Source organism: Hyla sarda, chromosome 1, assembly GCF_029499605.1.
Source record: "Hyla sarda isolate aHylSar1 chromosome 1, aHylSar1.hap1, whole genome shotgun sequence".
NCBI lineage: Eukaryota > Metazoa > Chordata > Amphibia > Anura > Hylidae > Hyla > Hyla sarda.
Genome location: NC_079189.1, coordinates 432729769 through 432744939, shown reverse-complemented (window position 1 = coordinate 432744939; position 15171 = coordinate 432729769). Strand labels below are relative to the sequence as shown.

At 41.4% G+C, this 15171-nt stretch overlaps 1 protein-coding gene across 2 annotated transcripts in view; it reads right to left on the bottom strand.

Annotated features, from left to right (window-relative positions):
- The window catches only part of HNF1A (HNF1 homeobox A), a 49114-nt gene that overhangs the window by 11377 nt on the left and 22566 nt on the right, over positions 1-15171 (bottom strand). For both annotated transcript variants that reach the window (XM_056530520.1, XM_056530514.1), the window contains exons 2-5: positions 7585-7784; positions 5463-5649; positions 4635-4843; positions 4244-4555 (exon numbers count right to left, since the gene is read on the bottom strand). In XM_056530520.1, the coding sequence (XP_056386495.1) occupies positions 4244-4555; positions 4635-4843; positions 5463-5649; positions 7585-7784 (908 nt within the window). The remainder of the gene's footprint in view (positions 1-4243; positions 4556-4634; positions 4844-5462; positions 5650-7584; positions 7785-15171) is intronic.

The window sequence follows — 15171 nt, the reverse complement described above, 5'->3', positions numbered from 1 at the left end:
AGACCGAAAGACTCATTGCCAAAGAGAGTAAAACTTACCCCCCAAATTTTCTTTAACTATATAAACAGCAAAAAGGTAAAACATTTAAGTGTAAGCCCTTTAAAAATGATGAGGAAAAAATTATAGACGGGGATCAGGAAAAAGCAAATATATTAAACACATTCTTCTCCACTGTATTCACCGAGGAAAATGAAATGCCAGGTGAAATACAGCAATATAAGGTAAACTCCACAGTACAGGTCACCTGTCTAACCCAGGAAGAAGTACAGTGCCTTCTACAAAAAAATAGACAAATCAGCAGGTCCAGATGGCATTCACACCCATATTCTAAAGGAATTAAATGGGCACTGTCTGATATAAAAACTTTTGATATGTTGTAAAGCATGTATAACCAATAGGTTTTGCAATTGCTTTCATTAGAAAATTTTCAGTATTTCATACTGAAAAAAACAGTCAAACAACTGCCCCCCTGACTGCTTGGACACATACTAGTCCTGCTGTGTCCATGCGTCATCACCTATGTCATGGACACTCTTCCTTGATTGACAGCTGTGAGTGCAGGGCTCAGAGCTGGAGGAAAAATCCTCCCACTGTCAGCTTGTGTCCCGCTACTGTCAGTGAGGACAAGCTGGGAGTTGTAGTTTTGCTAATGCTAGGGCAGATGTGAGCAGACAGCATACTGAGGGAGGGGGCGGAGACCTGCACAGTGAGGCCACACCCCCTCCCTTTGAGATGAATTCAGACTAGTGACCTAAATTAAAAGTGTAATAAAAAAATAATAATAAAGGTGCTAGACATACATGGTCCGGATTAGGTACTGAGTGATATATTTAAAAAATATGTTTTTTAGTTGGATCTGACAGGTACGCTTTAAGTAATGTAATAGACAGACACCTATTTTTTTTATATTCAAGGACTCTATAGTGACAGGGAAGGTTCCCCAGGACTGGCGCATAGAAAATGTTGTGCCAATATTTTAAAAGGGATCAAAAGGTGACCCCAGAAATTATAGACCTGTTAGTTTAACTTCTGTTATATCTAAATAGTTTGAGGGTTTTCTAAGGGATGCTATTTTGGAGTATCTTGATAAAAATAAATGTATGACCCTATATCAGCATGGATTTATGAGGGATCGGTCCTGTCAATCTAACCTGATCAGCTTTTATGAGGAGGTGAGCTCCAGACTGGACCAGGGGCAATTGCTGGATGTCGTATATCTGGATTTTTCCAAAGCATTTGATACGGTGCCACATAAAAGATTGGTGCATAAAATGAGAAGGATTGGGCTGGGGGAGAATGTGTGGAAGTGGGTAAGTAACTGGCTCAGTGATAGGAAACAGAGGGTGGCTATTAATGGTACTTATTCTGATTGGGTGACTGTTACTAGTGGGGTACCACAGGAGTCAGTCTTGGGTCCTGTTCTATTTAATATATTCATTAATGACCTTGTAGAGGGGTTAAATAGTAAAGTAGCAATCTTTGCAGATGATACTAAACTCTGTAAAGCGGTAAACACTATAGAGGACAGTGCACTGTTAAAAATGGATCTGGATAGGTTGGAGGTTTGGGCTGGGAAGTGGCAGATGAGGTTGAACACTGATAAATGTAAGGTAATGCACACGGGGAGGTAAAATCCGGGCTGGGATTATGTATTAAATGGGAGCACACTTGGGATGACTGACATGGAAAAGGACTTGGGAGTCTTAGTTAACAGTAAATTTAGCTGTAGTGACCAGTGTCGGGCAGCTGCTGCCAAGGCAAATAGAAATCATGGGGTTCATCAATAGGGGCATAGGGGCCCACGACAAGGAAATAATTCTACCGCAGTACAAATCACTGGTCAGACCACACATGGAATACTGTGTACAGTACTGGGCACCAGTGTACAAGAAAGATATAGTGGAGCTGGAGAGGGTTCAAAGACGGGCAACCAGGGTAATATGGGGAATCGGAGGACTACAGTACCCAGAAAGATTATCAGAATTAGAAAAAAGAAGGCTTAGGGGCAACCTAATAACTATGTATGATTATATCAGGGGACAGTACAGAGATCTCTCCCATGATCTATTTATACCCAGGACTGTATTCATAACAAACGGGCATCCCCTACATCTTGGGGAAAGAAGGTTTCTACACCAGCACAGACGGGGGTTCTTTACTGTAAGTGCAGTGAGAATATGGAATGCTCTCCCAGAGGAGGTGGTCATGGTGAACTCTTTAAAAGAGTTCAAAAGGGGTCTGGATGCATTTTTGGAGAATAATAACATTACAGGTTATTGATTCTAGATTTATAGAGACAGACCGTTGATCCAGGGATTTATTCTGACTGCCATATTTGGAGTCAGGAAGGAATTTTTACCTCTAGGATAAGGTTTTTTTGCCTTCCTCTGGATCAACTCAGTAGGGACTCATTAGGAATATAGGTTGAACTTAATGGACTCTTTTTTTTCAACCTAAACCATGAACTATGGGGGACATTTATCATTATGTGTCTATTGTAGACAGATCTACCCCTTTACACTGCTTGTCTAATTTACACTCTTGCTCAAGATTTACAAAAGTTGTGCACTCCTTTGATAAATTTTGTGCAAATATAGAAAGCCCCCTCCCCCCCCTCGCACTACCGTGCACTCCTTCTTTCCCTCATAGAGCTGTGGCATTTTCCTGCGGTTCACTGCTCACATAGCTAGAAGTGCTGGAGAAGCAGTGTGTGCCGAACAAAACTGCACAATAGTAAAAATATAAATCTTTATAAAGTACACAGAGGGGGAGATTCTCAAAGAATATTGCACCAAAAAAAAATTTAAAAAAAATTTGGCATGAAAAGTATCGACCACATTTTCAAAGAGCTTTGTGCCGCGGTTTACACTGTTCAGACAGTTTTGTAAAAAGTGGGTGTATTCACGTATATTGTCTGCTTTACATGATATTTTCAAAGGGGTGAGAGTCCAGTTTACATCAAAAATTTCACACCAGATTTTTGATAGTGTAGAAATCACAGAAATGGTTGTAGTTTTCTTGTTTTTGGTTTTCTTCTCATTTTAGATGAATGCAGAGGACTACATCAGATTCAGTGGATTGCGATGATGAACAGCGTTTTATTAAATGTCAATAAAAGGGTTGACGAGGGCTGTGGGGGAGTGTTTATTTTTTTTTTTTAAATAAAACATTTTTCAATGTGTTGTGTTTTTTTATAACTGAATTTTCAGGCTTAGTAGTGGAAGCAGTCTTGTAGACAGAATCCATTACTAAGCTGGGGCTTAGCGTTAGCTCCAAAATCAGTTAGCGCTAAACCCCAATTATTGCTCCCTGGTACCCACCGCCACAGGGATGCAGGGAAGAGCTGGTACCAATAGGCCTGGAGCTCCTGAGCCTAGGTGGTAACAGGCTGACATTATTTAGGCTGGGAAGGGCCAGTAACAATGGCCCACCCTGGTAACGTCAGGCTGTTGCTGCTTGGTTGGTATCTGGCTGATAATGAAAAAATGGGGGAACCCTACACTTTTTTTTATTTATTTATTAAAAAAAATACACAGGGTTCCCCCTATTTTCAGTATCAGCCAGATACCAACCAAGCAGCAACAGCCTGACATTACCAGGGTGGGCGACGACCATTGTTACTGGCCCTCCCCAGCCTAAACAATGCCAGCCTGTTACCGCCTAGGCCCAGGAGCGCCATGGGTCTGTTGCTACCGGCCAATCAGAGCTCCCATCTCGGGCGGGGATTATGATATGTGAGAGCTGCATACAGGAGCCGGTAGGCAGCGTATTGTAGCCGCATGTGCCAACGGCGTTTACAGTTAATAACTATGGATCGCAGCGGGTCTCTGGAGAATGACCCGGTGCAATCTGCCCCTCAGCCCCTGGACTATAACTCCCATCATGGGCAGAGTCTGTCCATGATGGGAGTAGTAGTCCTAACTGCCCCAAAATAGTCCCACAGCCGGGGGGTGAGGAATGTGCAAGTGCCGTCTCTCAGCGCTGCGGTACTTCAACTACTCCCATCATGGGACAGACTCTGTCCCATGGTGGGAGTAGTTGTAGTTTAGCAGTGTTGAGAGACGGCTCCTGCACCCCCCAGCTGTCTCTGTAGTACACTTTCCGTGTCCTTTTTGGTGGTGTATTTTTGCATTAAAGAAAACTTATTTGCGCAAAAAATTTGCAGTAGATCTTTGCAGATACAATGGGTTTGGTATATGGACTAAATAACATATTTGTTTAGGATTTAATATGGTTTTCTTACCTATGACTAAAGTTGAAGGGCCAGAATTGCTAAATGCTGGTCCAAGTGTCGCATCTGCACCAATTGTCATGACACTGGGGAGAGAAGCCATAATGAGATTTTGTGCTTGGCTGAAAGTGTGCTGTCCATGATCCAGGCTATGCAGCGCCGTCAGAGTGCTGACAGGTGGAAGGGAGCCCCCTGATGTTGAAAGCAACTTGTCACTGCTCATGAGACTGTGGCTTTGCTCTATACCAGACGGAGAGAGGTTGCTTTGGCTGGTCACCATTGAGGTTCCTCTCTCATTGCCAGAGTCTTGGGAATAACGAATGCCTGTTTAAAGAAGAACACTATAGTTGCTGAATGTACTAACTCAACAGAATTTTTTTGGGGACACAGATGTTCTTGTTACCTGTTGCTTTGGATGTAGGAAGATCGTGGGTTGGTAGAGCAGGTGCAGAGCTTTGTTGACCATTGTATGTGTCCATTGCAAGCTTGTGTCGAAATGCTTCTTCTTTGCGCCTGTTTGCAAACCAGTTGTACACTCGCACTTCTGTCACCAAATTAGATCCCAGGCCTTGGGCTTGTGATGGGGACACCCCTCTCTGTAGACACTCTGCCCTTGAGTTGACATAAGATAACTGATTAAAAAGGATGTTTTGTTGATGTACATAAACATTGCCTTCAAGGGGTACTCCGTCACTAGACATCTTATCCCCTATCCAAAGGATAGGGGATAAGATGTCTGATCGTGGGGGTCCACCGCTGGGACCCCCGCGATCTCTGTAAACCCGAAATTAGTTTAGAACGCTTGGAGCAGGCGGCGGGGGTCATGAAGTCACTGTCACCCCCCTCGTGGCGTCACGCAACGCTCCCTCAATGCAAGTCTATGGGAGGGGTGTGGCAGCTACCACGCCCCCTCCCATAGACTTGCATTGAGGGGGCATGACATGATATAACAAGGGGCGTGGCAGTAACGTCACGACCCCCGCCCGCCTGCTCCAAGCATTTGGAACAAAATGTTCCGAACACTGGGGCAGCAGAGTACCCCTTTAACCATGTAAAGTGATCTACATATTTAGACATTTAGTATTGCAAGAAATGCACTTAGAAACGTGTAATACCTGGAGAAAAGCGGCAAAAGTGTAAACATAACATTTGAAAACATAACTTCTGGAAATCATGCACTAAGCAATAAAGTTTAGTGTCACTTTACTTTACTTTTACTTCTGTTCTTTACCTGTTACATTCCTCAACAAGTGCTTCACGCTCCTCTTTACTGGGATTCTTCTGTCGTTCATAGGCTTGGAACAGAATATGTTGTGAAGCTGGACCCCACTTGAATCTGTTCCTTCTCATTTTCTTAGTTGGTACTTCATCACAAGACATATCATCTAACATCATGGTTTGGCCTGCATGTGTAAACTCTGTCATTGAAGGGAATGTGTCATTAGAAAATGGTCTACTGTTTATCTATGTAAAAGTTAATATATGAATTATTTATTTTTAAAATGATCCTAAATTTGTGCAGTTTTCAGTCTGGCCATTAAGCGTAATACTATGCTGACTCTTCCATTTCTGTAGAGAAAACTCTTCAGCAGTCTCCTTTTTTATCATTGCAGGAAGGATTACAGTGAAAGGAGTCACAGTATATACCATGTTTCCCCGAAAATAAACCCTACCCCGAAAGTAAGCCCTAGCAGGATTATGGGGTAGGGCTGCAATATAAGCCCTATCCCGAAAATAAGACCTAGTTCAGGGGTAATCTGCTGGAGGACCGTGGTCCAGATCCGGATCGCGGCCGCCAGTAATGCCTGCAGACCCCACATGGCCACCACAGTAATGCCTGCAGACTCCACACACCTCCCCCCGGCCGCCACAGTAATGCCGGCAGATCCGACACCGCGCCCGGCCACCACAGAGCGGTAATGCCCGCAGATTCCACATCCCCCCGATCACCCCAATAATGCCCGCCGACCCCACAGCCCCCCTCGGCCAGCCCCCTGCCTCCTTTGGCTGGTCCCGCAGCACCCGCAGCAAGTTAGCTTACCGTAATTCAGCCGGGGCAGGGACGCTGACGTTCTAAAACGTCGGCGCGTATGCACGGCCGACGTCACGGACGTGTCCCTGCCCCCGGCTGCTAAGCAACAGGAGAAGATCTCGCAGGAGGGTACCGTATGGTAAGAAAGTGAAATGAGTACCGGTACCCAAGTTTATTATGGCAGAGGGGTGGGGGGCACTGTAGGGCAGTGTTTCCCAACCAGTGTGCCCCCAGCTGTTGCAAAACTACAACTCCCAGCATGCCTGGACAGCCAAAGGCTGTCCAGGCATGCTGGGAGTTGTAGTTTGGAACAGCTGGAGGACATTGGTTGGGAAAACTGCTATAGGGTACGGTAGGAGTGTGGAGGACGACAGGGGAAGGGGAGGATGGGGGGCTGAAGGAGTATGGGGGCTACAGGAGTGTGCAGGATGTCCCCTATCCTCCACACTCCTGCAGCCCCCCATCCTTGACACTCCTGCAGCCCCCCATCCTCCACACTCCTGCAGCCCCCCATCCTCCACACTCCTGCAGCCCCCCATTCTCCACACTCCTGCAGCCCCCCATTCTCCACACTCCTGCAGCCCCCCATCCTTCACACTCCGGCAGCCCCCCATCCTTCACACTCCTGCAGCCCCCCATCCTTCACACTCCTGCAGCCCCCCATCCTCCACACTCCTGCAGCCCCCCATCCTCCACACTCCTGCAGCCCCCCATCCTCCACACTCCTGCAGCCCCCCATCCTCCACACTCCTGCAGCCCCCCATCCTCCACACTCCTGCAGCCTCCCATCCTCCACACTGCTGCAGCCCCTCCATACCGTAAATAAATAAGCCCTACCCTGAAAATAAGCCCTAGTGTGTTTTTTGTGACTAAAATTAATATAAGATCCAGTCTTATTTTCGGAGAAACACGGTAGGTAAAAGATGGGTCACAATGGATGATGTCACAGTTCTCCTCATTACACAATGACCTTTGCACAAGTCACAGAGCTTCCCTATAAAATTCTCCCATAAAAGTAAATTGTTTAGTTTCAGTTTGTTTCCTGTGTCCATGGAGCTGCTATAAAGAATATTTCTAAATGCTGTGCTGAAAGCTCAGGCAACATGGCGGTCAAAAAAATAAATAATAATGTACACAAAAAATAAAAATAATAACATTTACAATAAAAAAATAAATAAACACATTACAAAAAAACAAACATTTCAGTATCTTGCTCAAATCGGTAAATGATCATGTGATCCATTCCCTTTAGGAGACACGTATGAGGACCCTATATGTCTTTCTCACAAACCAGTTCCCTTACACATTTAGTAATACTCACGCCTTGCAATCTCTCGCTGTTTACCGACATACCAGGTGTACAGGGCTGCCCGCTTTTGAGTTTTCATAGGTGTACCCTTGTTGAGGTGCTGGGATAAATGTGACTGGTTTAGCCCAGTGGTGTCCACCACTTCCCGTTGAGGAATATTGTGCTGCTGTAAGTAAGATTTGACCAGTTTGGCCACATGCCATGGGTCTTCCCTATAAGAGAAAAGTCACACAATTTACTGCATTTTAACTATATATGACCACAAACTGATCATTGTCTTGTAAAAGCAACTTTAACTGGCAGCACAGCAGACGAGATGGCCATAAGATGCTGCTTCACACAGGGTTGGCATTTGTCATATAAGTTGGTCTGCAAGAGAGGTTGCACTATATGACTGTCACCCACCACTTATATAAACAAGGCATCCAAAAGTTTCAATTCTCCAAATATTTTTTTAAGCCATTCTTTGCCAACCTCACAGATCTGCTACCATTTTTTCCAATTACTGTGTTCCTGCTGATCTCCACTTGGACACAGCTTAACACACAGGAAATTATTTTCCTTTGTGTTAAAGCATACCTGTCAATTGCAAAAAACGCTTTTATGTAATGTAGATAATAACATTACAAAATGTGCATTATATATTTATTTTTTATAAAAAAAAATATATATATACACAGTATTTTTTATTTATTTTTAACCTGATGGGGACGGAGTTATGCCCTTGTCCCGCCCCCTTCTATGAGGAACATTCAGGAGCTGAGCGTGGGTCATAGCAGGTCGGTCTCTGCAGCTATCTGCCACTGGCACCTGTGTCTAATACCGGACATCACCAATCGCAGTGATGTTCCGCATTAACACCTTAGACGCGCCGATCAAAGTTGATCGCCGCATCTATATGAAAAGTAAAAGTATCCCGGCTGCTCAGTCAGGCTGTTCGGGACCACTATGGAGAGATCGCTGCGCCCCGAACAGCTGAGAGGACAGGGGGGGAGGGGGGGGGCCTGGAGCAGCAGAGCGCCCATAACACTGATCAATACTATGTTATGGCATTCAACAGTGTATTGCATGTAATAGTCTCCTATGGGGGCTAAAAATTGTGTTAAAAGTTAATAAATGTAATTTAACCCCTTCCATAATACAAGTTTGAATCACCCCCCTTTTCCAATAAAAAATAAATAAATATGTAAACAAAAAATAAACATAAGCATATGTGGTATCGCTGCGTCTGTAAACGTCTGAACTATAAAAATATAATGTTAATTAAACTGTACGGTCATGAAAAAAACGTACACACGAAAAAATTCCAAAGTCCAAAATTGCATATTTTTGGTCACTTTGCATGCTCTAAAAAAAATTATAAAAAGCAATCTAAAAGTCCCATAAAAATAAAAAATGGTACCGATAAAAACTTCAGACCAAGGTGCAAAAAATGAGCTCTCATATAGCCCTGTATACGGGAAAATATAAAGTTATAGGGATCAGAAGAGGACAATTTTAAACATTCAAATTTTCGTACAAAAAGTTATCATTTTTAAAACCAGTAAAACAAAATCAAACCTACATAAGTTGGGTATCATTTTAGGGTGCGTTCCCACATGGCGTATTTTGCTGCGTATTTGGTGCTGCGTATTTTCCTACCCATTGACTTCAACAGGGAAAATAAAATACGCAGCAGCAAATAGGCAGCAAATACGCCGTGTGGGAACGTACCCTTAATCGTATAAACCTACAGAATTAATATAAGGTGTCATTTTTACCAAAAAAGTGCACTGCATAGAAACAAAAGCCCCCAAAATGTACAAAATGGCACATTTTTTTTCAGTTTTGCCTCACAAATATTTTTTTCTGGTTAATAGATTTTGTGGTGAAATGATTGATGTCATTACAAATTACCCCTCATAGGGGTCAGTAGGTGGACATTTTTAAGTGTTATGATTTTTAGAAGGTGAGAAGGAAAAAACAAAAGTGCAAAAAATGAAAAATGGCTCTGTCCTCAAAGGGTTAATGGCTTGTCCCTGCAGGTTGCTTGTGTGTCTCTATGCACAGATAAAATACAGGAAGTGTAGATGGGACAAGCAGGGCTCTGTGCAGGCTCCTGGCTCATCAATTAGTCTGCTCCGTGAGCCTGGGGCATGCCACATTTCCTGTATTTTGTCTCTGAGACACACAGACAATAGTTGCAGGGACAAGACAACATTTTTTACCCCAAAATATCCAGATTTTTTTTTAACTGATGTATATTATGAATATACATGTAATGTTATTATCTATATTATATAAAATGCTGTTGCAAATGAAATGACAATGTCCATGTAAGTTCGGACCAGGATCCGCAGATCGGTCCAGGAAACAGCAGAATAACAGTGATGGGAAATTGATAAGATGGGTAAAGGAGTTTTTTTAAATTTATTTTTTAATGTAAGCTAGCCTGCCTGATGTGTGCGTGTGTATACTATTTCTTTATAAAAAAAAAATTCTAGGAAAAGCATAAGAGAGACACACACACACACGCAAACACACTTCTGCTGTTGGTATTATTGTGTATGTGTTTTATTTAATGGTAGTCCTGGTATTTATTATCTTTATGTGGTTCTGCAAGGGTGAAGAGTTATCAAGAAACACATGACAATAAAAGGAAAGGAGAGGGTAGGGCATCCTTTGGATTCAGAGCTAGGTTTAACAAATTATGTGCCTAAGGTTCTTTAAACATGTAATGATAGATTAAAATATATATATTCAAAAGACATGCATTTATATGTAACAATAATCTTGATATGTAATTTGGAGATTCCTTGTATTTCCTCCTGTCCCTATTTTAATGACTAGCATTCTCCAAGGGGATATAACGTCAACAAGTGGTAATGTTTATGCCATCGCAAAAGACTTGATCGTTGGCAAACAAATTCTTGCTGAAGGTTTAGTGGCGGCATGTAGTTACACTGCACATTGACTTGAAATATTTGCTTGTTATAATTATTTTTTTAACACGTGACAATGTCGGTTCACTTTTCTGCTGTGTGTAATGTTAGTCATTTTTAAAATACACAAACTGAATTTTACATACTTAGGAGTCATCCACTAAACTAAGAGAAAAGAATCCATAGAGCAATATGTGTGGCCAATAACCATGTTTTAGTTGCCCCACAAAACATGCGATCAGCAGACAAATAAGCATTTTCTCATTCGTCAGTCGGTTGCTGGCACTTTTACAATGATTTCAATGAACGCTCATTTGCCTAATAATCTGCCTGTGTAAAAAAGACCCTAGGAAAGAGGTTTACTGTCTGTAGTAGTTGTTTTGCCTTCCACTGAAACAACAGTACAGCACAGTATAAGCTCAACTAGAGGGGCTTTCTATTTTTTTATTTTTTTTTCAACCATAACATGTTATTAGTTACAAATACAGTGCTGTAAAAAAGTATATGCCTCTTCCTGATTTCATTTGTTGAGGGTTAAAAGCTATCCAAACCTCTATGGTTAAATAGAACCTGTCTGACAAAATGAAGAATGCCCAAAGATCTGAAAATAGCGAGATCTCATCAAGTGATCCAAAGAAATTCAGCAACAATTGAGAAACAAAGTCATTGACATCTATCAGTCTAAAGCTTTGGGACTCCAGTGAACCATGGTGAGAGTCATTATCCTTAAATGGAAAAAAAGTGGAACATTGGTGAACATTCCCAGAAGTAGCAGGCCTACCGAAATCACCTCAAGAACGCAGTGAAGACCCATCCAAGAGGTCACAAAAGAACTCACAACATCATCTAAAGAACTGCTTCCATTAAGGTTACTGTCCATGACCCAACTATCAGACAAAGGTACTGGGCAAAAATGGCATCCATGTCAGAGTTCCACAACGAAAACCACTGCTGACCAAATAGAATATAAAGGCTCATCTCACTTTTGCAAACAAAACATCTTGATGATCCCCAAGACTTTTGGGAAACTATTCTGTGGACTGAAGAGAAAAAAACTTTTTGGAAGGTGTGCACTTCGTTACATCTGGTGTTAAAGTAATGCAGCATTTCGGTAAAAGAACATTATGAATTCTGCTCTGTACCAAAAAATCCTGAAGGAAAATGTCCAGCTGTCAATTAAAGACTTCAAGCTAAAGCTCACTTCTAGAGCAGGACAATGATCCAGACACACTAGCGAGTCCACCTCTAAAATGGGTCTGTAGACTGTACCTCCAAGGGATATTCCAGGCCAAACAGCATATACTACATACCTTATTCTATATCCCTATTTTTTAGTTGGTATATTAACCAAAATTGTATATTTTATTTATACTGTACTATTTAACCACTTCATCGGACGCATGGGCCCTGCTATGATGTTAGTTGGTCAGTTTTAATATCATATGTTTTAAATAATTGAATTCTAAATAGCCATATCGCCTGATATTCAATCTTTTTAGCTATACTTAGAAGGTCTACATCCATCATATTTTGTGTAGTGTTCCTGTGTCCTGTTGAGTGTAAATTTAGCACTATTATTAGTGCTCTGACCTCAGTTATTCTGTTCATTCCTGTCATTCCTCGATATTCTTGCCGTTGTATCTCTTGGTTACTTCCTGGTCATCATTTTATATCTGACATTTATTTGTATTGGTTCCTGAACTGTATGTCTGAGTACTCTCATCATTTTATATCTGACATTTATTTGTATTGGTTCCTGAACTGTATGTCTGAGTACTCTCATCATTTTATATCTGACATTTATTTGTATTGGTTCCTGAACTGTATGTCTGAGTACTCTCATCATTTTATATCTGACATTTATTTGTATTGGTTCCTGAACTGTATGTCTGAGTGCTCTCATCATTTTATATCTGACATTTATTTGTATTGGTTCCTGAACTGTATGTTTGAGTACTCTCATCATTTTATATCTGACATTTATTTGTATTGGTTCCTGAACTGTATGTCTGAGTACTCTCATCATTTTATATCTGAAATTTATTTGTATTGGTTCCTGAACTGTATGTCTGAGTACTCTCATCATTTTATATCTGACATTTATTTGTATTGGTTCCTGAACTGTATGTCTGAGTACTCTCATCATTTTATATCTGACATTTATTTGTATTGGTTCCTGAACTGTATGTCTGAGTGCTCTCATCATTTTATATCTGACATTTATTTGTATTGGTTCCTGAACTGTATGTCTGAGTACTCTCATCATTTTATATCTGACATTTATTTGTATTGGTTCCTGAACTGTATGTCTGAGTACTCTCATCGTTTTATATCTGACATTTATTTGTATTGGTTCCTGAACTGTATGTCTGAGTACTCTCATCGTTTTATATCTGACATTTATTTGTATTGGTTCCTGAACTGTATGTCTGAGTACTCTCATCATTTTATATCTGACATTTATTTGTATTGGTTCCTGAACTGTATGTCTGAGTACTCTCATCATTTTATATCTGACATTTATTTGTATTGGTTCCTGAACTGTATGTCTGAGTACTCTCATCATTTTATATCTGACATTTATTTGTATTGGTTCCTGAACTGTATGTCTGAGTACTCTCATCATTTTATATCTGACATTTATTTGTATTGGTTCCTGAACTGTATGTCTGAGTACTCTCATCATTTTATATCTGACATTTATTTGTATTGGTTCCTGAACTGTATGTCTGAGTGCTCCCATCTTGCCGTGTTATTTCTATGTTATTTGTTTAGGATCTTGGTCCGTAATCAGACGTGTAGTGGTCTTTGAGCGTTTTTGTGTCTGTTCTTGTTATCCAGTATTTGTATATCTTTAAGCTATATAGTGTCCGACTTCAGCTTAACCTTGTTCACTCCCTGCATTTCTGGTCTAGTCTTGCTGTGATATATTTCTAGTTATCTTGTCTAGTCCTTATTATCATACTTGCCATTTATCTTGCTTTTTTGGTTCTTGTCAGTATGCTCAATACCTGTTGCCATGTTTCCCTGATACCTGTTTGTACTACCTTGCATTCCAGCAAAAAAATCTGTATTCTGTTTTCCTGACTTGTGTGTCCCTGGCCTTGTACGGTTCCGTTTATGGTTTTGACCATGATGCCCCTGCACTTTAGTTAGAGTATGGATTGTCACCCAGTTGTAGAGTCGCTGTTTTAGGGCGACTATTAAAGTTGGCAGGGAAAGAGGTTTAAGGTCAGCTTAGGGCTCGCTCTTCCCTGTCCTACATGACGCTTATATGAAGCATATGTGATGCTTCATGACAGTGTCGTTTAGGGGTTAAAGTTTGTTTGATTTAAAACAAGTCTGACCAATGTGCATAAAAATAAGAAATCAGGAAAGAGGCAAATACTTTTTCATAATACTACAGGCAACAATTAAATATGTCTTTAGCTTGCTCTTCTCATATTTTAATTTCAGAGCCATTACTGTGCTACTGTATCCCTCTGTAACTATTTAAACTATTGTGACACAAGGTATTCATTAGAATCCAATTTCAGCAAATCTAAATAGGCCCTGTCAGAATCTAAAACTTTTTATATGTTGAACTTCTTGGAAAAACATTAACCTTTCTAATATACTTCATCATTTTTTAATCTCCTTTATATAGAAATCATGGTTTATAAAAAATAAAAAAAGACCACTAGTTGTCCCTTTACCACCCAGAACATATTACTGTCCAGCTGCAGCATCATCTTTGTCCCAGCTGAAGTACAAGCTAGGACAAAGTACAGGAAGTGAAGGTGGGACTAGCACTCCTCTATGCTCACTCCTGTCCTGTCTATCAGACTCCTGTCTGAGAACAGAAAGGATGGGGTTACAAAGAGCAGCCTGCATTGATTGGATGAAGAGACCCAGCACAGCAAACTCAGGGAGGAAGTGAGTGCATGGTGAGTGAGGGCGGACTCAGTGCTTGCCTTGAGCACACCCCTGAGTAGTGGATGTCATAATGAGTGAGCTGCAGAATTGTGAGGTAAATACAGAAGCTAGACACATAAAAAAGACGTAAATAATCTGGACGACCTAGTGAGTAACATATATAACCAATATTTTTTAGTGTTATGACAAGTACGCTTTAAAATCAAAAACGAATGACCAGGGAGTCAGGAGTTTGTCTGGCGCAGAGAGGAACCATCATGATGGTTCCTCTCTGCGCCAGACAAACTCCTGACTCCCTGGTCATTCATTTTTGATTTTACACTTACCCAGGAGGGCTGCAGTGGACCTTCTTCTATATTTCTTCTGCTCTTAACCTTGTTGTGTGTGGGCGCACAACCAACTTTGGTAAGCGGCTTGGGAATTACCGTCCCCTATCCCCACCTGCAAGATCTACTGATCCCGCACATGAGGCGCCTTCCTCCCTTTCTCAAGTACGCTTTAAAGGCAAACATTATACATATAAATGTTCACATGCACTTTTTATGCACGAAAATACGCAGATAATCTTGTGGCATTTAATCAGCAAGTTTTTATGCCTGAAATCTACAGCTTAGGCCAGTTTTTCCCAAGGAGGGTGACTCCAGCTTTTGCAAAACGATGACTACCAGCATGCAACACCTGGAGAAACCCTGGTTTTGAAACACTGATGCTATAAAATTACCTGTGTATTTTTGTGCGTGAAAGCCACAGCAAGTAAGGAGCA